General features: G+C 54.8%; 1 protein-coding gene across 3 annotated transcripts; it reads right to left on the bottom strand.

Annotated features, from left to right (window-relative positions):
• Window positions 1–365: 365 nt before the first annotated feature.
• Window positions 366–9,435, bottom strand: Dhodh (dihydroorotate dehydrogenase (quinone)). 3 transcript variants are annotated; one of them, XM_048355189.1, is made up of 10 exons: window positions 9,397–9,435; window positions 6,897–7,109; window positions 5,010–5,209; window positions 4,033–4,115; window positions 2,652–2,839; window positions 2,171–2,284; window positions 1,451–1,604; window positions 1,116–1,275; window positions 689–739; window positions 366–604 (listed from the first exon to the last, which is right to left on the bottom strand). In XM_048355189.1, exons 1-10 carry the CDS (start codon window positions 9,415–9,417, stop codon window positions 601–603), a joined length of 1,188 nt encoding a protein of 395 aa, XP_048211146.1. In that variant the 5' UTR covers window positions 9,418–9,435; the 3' UTR covers window positions 366–600. The 3 variants fall into 3 exon arrangements, with proteins under 3 accessions (XP_048211146.1, XP_048211145.1, XP_048211147.1); XM_048355188.1 differs by lacking the exon at window positions 366–604 and having other exon boundaries at window positions 611–739; XM_048355190.1 differs by lacking the exons at window positions 366–604; window positions 689–739 and adding an exon at window positions 835–1,017 and having other exon boundaries at window positions 1,077–1,275.
• Window positions 9,436–9,804: the final 369 nt, after the last annotated feature.

The following is a 9,804-nucleotide window of genomic DNA, read 5'->3' as shown; positions in this document are numbered from 1 at the left end:
TAGTTTCCATGGTGGCTCTTCAAGCACAAGGAAGCTCTGATCAGGCCCCGCCAGGCAGTGGGCCACTCTGCCTCCATGATGCGACATGATAACTGTGGAGCTTACAGGAGCCAGAGGGCCCCATCCAAGTGGAAAGCTGTGTATGTAACTCCCTGATCCAGCTATGATGGGAGGAAACCAAAGAGAAGAGTACAGAGACGTTGCCTGCACTATTTGTGTCATTTGCGTCTACATCTGAAATTGTTTGAAAATAAAACATGAAACTCCAATGAAGATAGGCTGATGTGCAGGGAGTGCACAGGATGATGCGTGGAGAGGAGGCAGAGCCCTGGCCCCCCAGGAACGGAGGAGGCTTCAACTTCTGAGTTCCAAACAGCTTTATTTTCTCCATGGTTTTTATCCCAAGTATCCAACGTCCTTACACTATGGAAGGACCCCGGCATCTGGATTCGAGGTGTGACCCAGAGACAGAAGAAAGCCTTCCCAGAGTCTAGTGATCCCGTGATGTGCTTCTACAGTCTGGCTAAGCCACAGGTCGGGGCCCTGCCTGGAGGCCGGGCCCTGCCTCTCACCACCCAGCCATGGGCTCGCCTGACGCCATCACCTGTGATGATCTGACCTGTGGCTCTGCTTGGAGGCCGAGCCCTGCCTCTCACCACCCAGCCACAGGCTCGCCTCACATCGTCACCTGCGATGATCTGCTCCAATGGCGTCAGTGACTCTGCTGAAACCCTGCTCTCTGGAGAGGAAGAAGACAACGCGCTTTCAGCAAGGGGCAGGCTGCCCTGCACGGCAGAAGCCCACACTCGCCCGCCCATGGGGGCACCCACCAACCTCTCCCACCTAGTGCCCTCCACCCCACCTTCCCCAGGACCTGGAGAGATGCCCACCCAGGCCTGACACTGAGCCATTTAATAGTGTTCCATTGTCAAAGAAGAAATAGTCGTGTTATCCTGACTCAGTGTACCCTTCCGGTCCTCTGTGATCAACAGCCTCCTTTGAGTCTTTCTGAATTAACTTCTAGGGCTGGGAATATGGCCTAGTGGTAAAGTGCTCGCCTCCTATACACGAATTAACTTCTACTGACTTGTCACGAGCCCCACTGCCCCCCTTACTTGAGGAGAGCCTCCAGCTCGCGCTTGACCCTGCCCACCACGGGCGGCCCCCGGTAGGTGAGGGCGGTGTACAGCTGCACCAGCGAGGCCCCTGCCTGGATCTTCTCCAGCGCATCCTGCCCGCTGCTGACACCGCCAACGCCGATGATGGGGATGCGGCCTGCCGAGAAGCACAGGGCAATGGCATGGAGAGGGAGAGCCGCGCCTCACGGGCCACACCGGGGAGGGCACGGGGACTACAGCCGCGGCCCCGGAGCCAGGGCCACGCACACATCCTGGGGAGCCCCAGCACCCGGCCATGCACACATCCTGGGGCGCCCCGGCAGCAGCCTTGCCTTGGGTGAGGGCGTACATCTCCCGGATGGTCTGCGTTGACAGGTCTCGGAGGGGCTTCCCACTCAGCCCTCCAGTCTCATGGCGCAGGGCACCCTGAAGACCCGCAGGGCGACTCACGGTGGTGTTTGTGACAATCAGCCCGTCGATGCCCAGCTGCAGGGTGAGAGGGGAAGAGCACTTACTCTGGCTGTGAGGGACTCTGAGAAGCTTCTCTGGAGGTCTGAGGCAGCCACTAGACAGGGGACCCACACCTTCAGCCCCAGAAGCAAGAGCTACACAGGCCTCGCTCTAATTCCTGGCATGGCCTCAACATGACATTACATATCAGCCCCCCCCCCCCAACTTTCCCTACAGAGTGTACTCCTTGTCTGAGGCCCCCCCAGGGAATAAGTAGTAGGGCCAGGATTTAAACTCAGGCCCGCCAGGCTCGCTCTGTTGCCACTGCTCCACCATGGAAACCAGCTGGAGATGGTGACACAGACAATACTGCTGTCCCACAACCAGGCCTGGCCAGAGAGGCGAGCACCATGGGGTCACACTGGAGGAAGAGGAGGAGGAGAAGGGCTCATCAAACATTCGCTCTGTATGGCAGGACGAAGTACAGGATGAAGACAGGCTCCCAGTCTTCCATCTCATGTGAACCTGGGCTTTCCCAGGGGGCCAGATGACCTCTGTGACAGTGAGAGGTGTCCCCACCTTGGGGCCACCCTGCCTCGAACCTCTCTGGCCACACTGGCGATATCCTCCTTGTCCTGGGCAGTGAGGTCGGGGGCGATCTTCACCAGCACCGCCGGCTTCTGCGCTCCCTTCAAGGCATCCCTCTCCTGCAGCACCTGGGGACACGAGCCAGACACTGGAGACTCGCAGGCTGCAGGTCACAGCTTCGAGCAAATGAACACAGGAGCAATTTTCCTTCAAGAAACCCAGAGAAATAGCCTGGGGGATCTAGCTCAAGACATTATTTTCTCGCTCAGTCCCTTTTGATCCCTACTGGCATCAGCTAGTGACAAAAAGTCATTCAACTCATGTATGGTGCTAGGAACAGAGTGAGAAACGAGAGGCAAGCCCTTGTTATCAGGGACTTGGTGGCTGACCAACAGAGAAAGATAAGTGAGCGAGTGCTGCCGCACAGAATCAGTGCTGTGACCTGGGGAAGCTTCAGCTGGAGTAGGGAGGACAGGAACAGGTGCAATGGCTTACCTTGGTCAGCAGGCGGCGCAGCTCAGCTTTTCCCTGCAGGCTGCGTAGCCCCGCTGTGTTGGGACTAGACACGTTCACCACCAGGTAGTCAGCCAAGGGGCCCAGGACCCGAACCCCCTCTGCGTAGTCTGCAGCAGCGTCCGCCGATGTTTTATTCTTCCCTAGGTTTATTCCCAGTGGCTGCCCATCTGTAAATACCATTAGTCAAGATCTGGCCCCCCGTTTCCCAGGCAATCATTCAGACCATCCCTGAAGCTGTGAACTTCCCTACAACCAGGTGACAATGACGAAATGTGGCCAAAACACAGCTCGCCGTCTTTGTATGGCAGAGTAGCCACTGCCACAAGGTTTTCCTGCATTCTGCCCTTAAAAAAAAAAGTGAAACAGAAAATGAAGAGACTAAGAGTACAAGTACAAACAATAAAGGTAAGGCTGGAAGTGTGGCACAGCAGAGCACAGATGCGACACACACGAGGCCTGGGGTCATTCCCACCAGCGAAAGAGTGCGCCTTATAAATGTAGTAAAAGTGGAAGCAGACACGAATCCGGGGGTGGCAGACAACTCGACTTAAAGGACACCTATGGGTCTTCAGTGGTGAAAAACCCAAACTAAAGAAGAAGTATATTTTAAATTATCATGCTTTAATGTAGGCATTTAATCATTCTTATAGCATAATTTGAGTTCTCTTATAATTGGGGTGAGCATACGTCTCTGTGCTCCCACACAGCCCTGACTGCCCCTGGGCCTGGACACAATCACTCACACCCGCTGCCCTTTCACCCTCAAAACTGCCTCCGTCAGCAGAAAGCAACACACACAGCTGCCTTATTTAAGAGTTTGTGCCACTATGAACTGGCTTGCATTGTGGGGCCTCGGAACAATGCATTCTTAAAAATACGCTGTGTGTGAAAGGAGCTGTCTACGTCCTATCCTCAGAGGCCCCTGCCCATTCACCACACCTGTGGCTCATTCCATCTGATGCCAGAGAAATCATCAACCTAAAGACCTGTACAGCCAATTTCCTAAGTGTGGTGAGGGAGTAACTAGAACCCAATCACGTGATGAAGCAGTCTAAAAGCCTCCGAGGTATAGCACCCATCACGCCTAGGCCGTTTGTAAGCCTTGGTTTTGGGCCACAGAGTTGGAGATCCTGGAGTGAGGAACAGCTGGGTGACCCTTCCCGCAGGGCACCAGTGCTGTCAGCTCAGGCTCCGGGTGTGGTGCTAGCAAGAAGCTTCACAGTTCCCAGCTGGAGACACACACACTGAGCTCAGCCCAGAACCCTGTTCCAGTGAGTGTGTCCAATTCCCCAGGACCACTCGACCATCCCAGCATTTCCTTTAATAGAGGAAAAAAGTCACTCCCCGAGCCTCATTTTACCTTCAGTGAGCTTGGTCTGCTTCTGCTGTCTGGCCCGTAATCTGTGCTCCACTGCGGAGAGCCCGTGGCTGTTAAACCCGTACCTGCAGCACACGCGCAGTTAGGAAGGGACAAGGGGACAACTGAAGACTGCACTGTGGCCATTTCCATCCTCTCTATCACCCTGCCACCTAAACCCTGAAAGATCAGTCCCCCAGAAAGTCACTGAGGGCCACAAAAATCCTGTCAAAATCTCCTTAAGGAGGCTCTCCAAAATCCTGCAGTAAGAAAAGTACACGTGTCATGATTAGGCAGTGGGAATGGAGAGTTGCCGCTTCTCTCTCAGAGTTTACTGAGATTTCCCAGGATGTTGAGGGGCAGGCCTCAAAGCAGCTGTGTGTGTGCGTGTGTAACACTGGCTTTCCTGTTCACTTAAGGCTAGGACAGCCTAGACAAGACCAGAGCTGCGAGCCACAGCTCGGCAGTGGCAGGTCCACAGTGGGTTGCTGCGTGGGATGAAAACCAGACACTCTGGCCTGGGAAGTGTTGAAGCAAGGAAGAGAAGGCAAGCAGTCAATTTTAATAACGATTCCATACTAAATGATGGTTTTAGAAGATTGTCATACATGAAGTATGGTGTAAATCTCTTTTTCTGGTTTCAAGGTGGTCATTACAGTACTTGGAGGTACATTTCTGCTGGCCAGCGGCGGACAAGATCACCACTGGAGGAGTGATGGAGAAACACGCAGCCTGCTGAGGCCAGCGAGCCCTTGCCTGCCGCTCTCCTGCGTGGCCCTGGGACCGGGCAGAGGACTCAACCCTCAGAGCCTCGTGTGCACGCAGGTCACAGTGGAGCGAGAGCTGCTCTCCAAGGCACGCTCAGCACACAGGAGATGAGCAACAGGTTCCTGAACATTCCAAATGTCAGAAAGATGTCCACAGCTCACTTGCGGAAAAACCAGCTGCTGATCTTCCATCCGTGCGGGGCCAGAACCCACCTGTTAATGATGGCTTGGTCCTCTGGGAGGCGGAAGACTCTGGGTCTGGGGTTTCCTTCCTGAGGCTGTGGGGTGACGCTTCCCACCTCCACGAACCCAAAGCCCAGCTTGTAAAGTCCATCCACAGCTTCCCCGTGCTTGTCAAACCCTGCAGCCATCCCCACTGGATTTCGGAACTTATGGCCCAGCACTCTGACTTCCTGGGAAGAGGGAGACAACATCAAGGGGCACAGGCCACACCTACATTTCTCAAAATGTGGCCCCCAGTGTCCATCAGAATTCCCCCGGGAAGCCTGGGCCCACAAGGCTCCATCATCATCAATGCTGGGGAGACAACCAGCACCCCACCATGGGCAAACAGGCGATTGGGCCTGCCCTTTCTAACTATGGTGAAGATTCCTATTTCCTTGTCCACCCGCCTTGGCGGACAAGAGGATCATTGGTGTCAGCCCTACCCTCCCCCCCCCAACCAGGTTGCTACCCTGAAATCAGAGAGTGACAAACAACACAAACGCTGCAAGCAGCCAGATTAACCAGCCCCAGCTGTGTCCCTCTCCAGGCTGATAAACCCAGCAGCCCCACAGACCCGTGAGGGGGTGGAGGATGGGCAGCACTGGGCTAGGTGGGACTCAGTGCAACCTGTGGCTGGGGGAACATCGCCAGGGCGAAGCCACCCACCCCTGGGGGTGAAGGAAGGTGCTCCAAGCAGGGAGAACAACAAAGGTGAGGACATGGGGGGGGGAGGGGGAAGGAAAGGCAAGAACTGGATGGAGAACTCTGGTGGCAGGACGGTGTCCTGCCAGCTTCTCTCAGAGATGACGAATGTCCTGGTGTTACAGGATGTCAGAGCAGGACATTCCAAAAGAGACTCTAACTGTGATTGGGAGCCAAGGATTTAGGGAATTGTGGAGAACTAAAACCAGAAATGTAAGCTGAGGTAAGAAAATCAGGAGGCGTGACTTGGCTCAGGAGTCAGGAACCGCTGGCACGGTGGAACACGCCTGTAGTGTGTGCATCTGGTGAGGCTGAGACAGGAGGAACATTTGAGATCCTGAGTTCGGGACTGGCCTGGACAACATGGGAAGACCTGTTTCCCAGGCGACCTTGCAGAATTCTGTATGAGCCACTGCATGCGGGACATGGCAGCGTTCTGGGCGATGGCACAAGGGCTACACCAGGGCCAGCTGTGCTCACCCAGAACCGGGACCCCCGGCTCCCCCTCGGTCCTCCCACTGCACGCCAGCTCAGGGCTTCGAAGCTCGCAGCCTGGGTGGGGCTTCACACAGGGAAGGCTCTTCCAAATCCTCCAGCTGCCCCAGCACTGGGAAGCAGATTCTGCGAAGCTGTGCACCTACTGTGTGATTTGTGGCACTGACCCCAACACAGCTCAGTCACAGCGCCCAGACGGCAGGTGTGCAGCGAAACACGGCTGGCACAGGTGTCTGCCTGCCATCCTCATAGGATTCAACTGCATCTCCATGCTTCCCAGTGAATGCATAATGAATGACAGCGGAAGGGTGGCTGAGCTACGTGTGAGCTCAGCGAGGCAGAGCAGTGGCTGTGGTTGGTGCCAGGGCCAAACTCCAGGGCTTTGAATCCTGGCTTTGCCACTTGAGAGCTGCGTGGCTTTGGGCAAGTCACTTAGGGACTGTCAATGAGAATGACAGTGGGGACCCCCCTCACAGAGCAGCTGTGAGGATTAATGGACAGCACAGTAAATCCCATGAAAGTGATGTAATGAGTACTGTTAAGGTGTGACTAGAGGATATGATCGGTAGTCAAGATGACTGCGAACCTCAGGCTTGGTGAGCCTCACTCCAGCTTGACCTTCCCCCCTCCCGCCTCACCCCCCATATCTAATACACAAGGTGTTTCCAGAGCACTTACCAGCATGTCGGAATCTTGGAATTTGGCTCGAGGAAGGAGCCCCAGGGCAGTGAAGCGAACGGCCAGCTTGTGGGAAGACTCTGGGTCCAGCAGCCCCTGCAGAGCTGGCATCAGGTATTCAGCGTAGAAATGCTCATCGCCCGTGGCTGTCAGGTAGGAGGCAAAGAAAAGTCCTCCACCCCCCAGGATGACCACAGCATCCAGGGCCCGCTTCTGGTAAGAAGAGTACACCAGGGGTCACTACCAGGCCAGGCCGAACACCCCCCGGCACCCTTTACTCCTACACAGATATGGCAGACATAGTGACAGCCCTCACCTGCTGCTGCAGCTAGCCCCCTTCATTTCCAGTTCTGCCCAGCTACTGGCCTCGTACAGTGGCTGTGTCCCTGAACATTTTCCTTAGGACACTAGGCCAGGGGTTTTCAAGTGGAGTACTGCCCCCTAGGGGCCAATGTCATGAGGCCAGTCTTTGTTCCCAGCTGACATAGGCATTGTCCCATGTCCTGTGGAACTACTTTTGAATGTCCTAGTGACATTACTGGCAAACTATCACCTGCCATGGTTCTCATAATGCTGACATTTCAGGAATCATTACCCAGTAAACTGAGGGACAGTTGTGCTGTTTTATACAACACATTACTGAGAATTAAGTCACATCTCAGAAATTAGGAATGGCACAGTGCTTGGGGTGTTTGGCAACACACCTGTGGCACCCACATTTCTAGGCTTAACCATCCAACAATCTGTTATCAAGATGAGTCAGAACCTGAGGACACACACTGAAATAAATACATGTTGTTTTATTTTCCCTTTATTTTCTCCTTTATGCAGTGAGTAGAATATCATGTTGATGCAATAAATTACATGTCAAAAAGTTAACAGCCTGTGATGGAATCTATGTGAAATATAAAGGAGGTAGCAGTATATAAAAAGTGCCTTGGGGGACTGGGAATATGGCCTAGTGGCAAGAGTGCTTGCCTCGTATACATGAAGCCCTAGGTTTGATTCCTCAGCGCCATGTATATAGAAAAGGCCAGAAGTGGCGCTGTGGCTCAAGTGGCAGAGTGCTAGCCTTGAGCAAAAAGAAGCCAGGGACAGTGCTCAGGCCCTGAGTCCAAGACCCAGGACTGGCAAAAAAAAAAAAGTGACTTGGGTCTTAGTATGTAGAGACTCACTGTCACTCATTAGTTCAATCACTCATCAAATGTGTCTGAGGCTAACAGTGGGTAACATAACTGGTCTGGCCTTTTATATGAGTGCACTCTCATGAAGAGATGAAAAATCAATGATTGTGCAAAGGTGCAGTCATGACAATTGCTATAAAGGAAGAAAGTATGGGGAAATGGAAGGATTCAACCAATAGCTAAGGAATGGCTACCTTGTAAGATTGACTTGAAGCAAGTATTGTAAGGATTTTTTTTTAAGCTGATAACTGAAAAGATACAGTTAACAAGGAGGGTCAGGCACAGTGGCTCAGCCTATAATCCAGATAATTGGGAGGTGGAAATTGGGGAAAAAGGCCATTTCAGGGTAACTGGCAAAAAGCTAGCAAGAACCCATCTTAATAAGCCTGTCATCACAGCTGTGAGGGAAACCATAGAGCCTAGCCCAAGGTGTGTGAAGGCAGGACTTCATCTAGAAAATTATTTTAAAGGGCTGGAGGTATGGCTCAAGGGGTGGACCATGAAGTCCCGAGTTCAAACCCAGAAGTGCTAAAAAAAAAAAAAAAAAAAGGCAGTAGAGGGAGGGCAGTGAAAAGGCTCTTTGGGTGGCAGAAAGGGGAGGGGGGCGTTTGGAACCGAGTGTAGGAGAATATAGCAACCCTTGCCACTAACGAGGCTGAGAGCTGAGGATCGCAGGTCAAAGCCAGCCCCAGCAAACAAATCGGTGAGCCTCACCTCCGGCTAACCAGCAAAAGGTCAGAACTGCAGGCATAGTTCAAGCAGTAGAGTATCAGCCGTGGGTAAACCCAAGCAAGAGCACTGAGGCTTTTAAGTTCAAGCTTCGGTCCCAGCACGCACACGCACACACGCACACGCACACACACACTTTTGAGGCGGAAATAGGGCGGGAGTAGCAGCCAGAATAAAGATCTGGGTTTGTTCCCTAAACAAAACTAGCAGATGATGCTATCACAGAAGCCTTCTCCGGGAAACTGCAGGTCAAGCTACAAACAAGCCGACCTCGGGGGCCCCCTAGGCTCTCGCCCGCACCAGCGCTCTGCTCGCGCGCGACCCTCCACGGGCGTCCGAAGGGTCGGGACGCGTCCCGCTCGAACGTAATCCCGGGCGGGATCCGGGCCACGGCTGGGCGGGCGGGCGGGCGGTCAGGCGTTCTCCAAGGCCCCCGGGCCAGGTAGGCCCGGGTGAGATGTGGTCCACCGGCACTACCGCTCGGATCCGACACCCCCGGCTAAAGCACGCGTGTCGAAGCTAGTCCTCCGTCCTCCCCTGCCCAAGGGCGTCCGCGCCGCAGCTGCTCCCTCCCTCGCAGGACTCACTTTCAGATGTGCCCACGCCATGCTCCTTCGGCCAATGGGCCCGCCCCTGTCCCACCCCCATTGAAGGACGTGCCGGAGGCACCGCCCATCTGCTTGGATCCACCAATCATGGGACAGGAGACTGCACCCGGGGGGGAAATGGCCCGGTGCCTTTCCCGGAGGTTTTGATTGGCCGCTCGCGCGCGTGCGCAGCCCCGAAGCCGTGCCCCTCCCGCCTTGCTCTGGGCATCTGGTTGCTAGGCGCCCCCGAGGCGTCGGCGGGCGCTGGAGCGCTAGGGCCTGGCGTACCGGGGAGCCCCCCCCCTCCACCCCCGGCTTCGGCTCGGAGCTCGCCCTCAGCGCCTGGGGGAGCTGGGCTCCGCGGACACGGCCTCCGGGCCGCCCACGTCCGGAGGTCCCACTGTGCTC

This window comes from Perognathus longimembris, chromosome 10, assembly GCF_023159225.1.
Source record: "Perognathus longimembris pacificus isolate PPM17 chromosome 10, ASM2315922v1, whole genome shotgun sequence".
Classification (NCBI taxonomy): domain Eukaryota; kingdom Metazoa; phylum Chordata; class Mammalia; order Rodentia; family Heteromyidae; genus Perognathus; species Perognathus longimembris.
Note: the sequence above shows the minus strand (reverse complement) of the source record. Positions and strands in the feature narration are given on the sequence as shown.

Excerpts from the sequence above, each read along its gene's own strand:
- Dhodh (XM_048355189.1), bottom strand. The coding sequence starts at position 9,417 with ATGGCGTGGGCACATCTGAAA. Across the intron at positions 7,110-9,396 it reads TGGCGTGGGCACATCTGAAA|AAGCGGGCCCTGGATGCTGT; the intron begins GTGAGTCCTGCG and ends TCTTCTTACCAG. Across the intron at positions 740-1,115 it reads GAGCTGGAGGCTCTCCTCAA|AGAGCAGGGTTTCAGCAGAG; the intron begins GTAAGGGGGGCA and ends CTTCCTCTCCAG.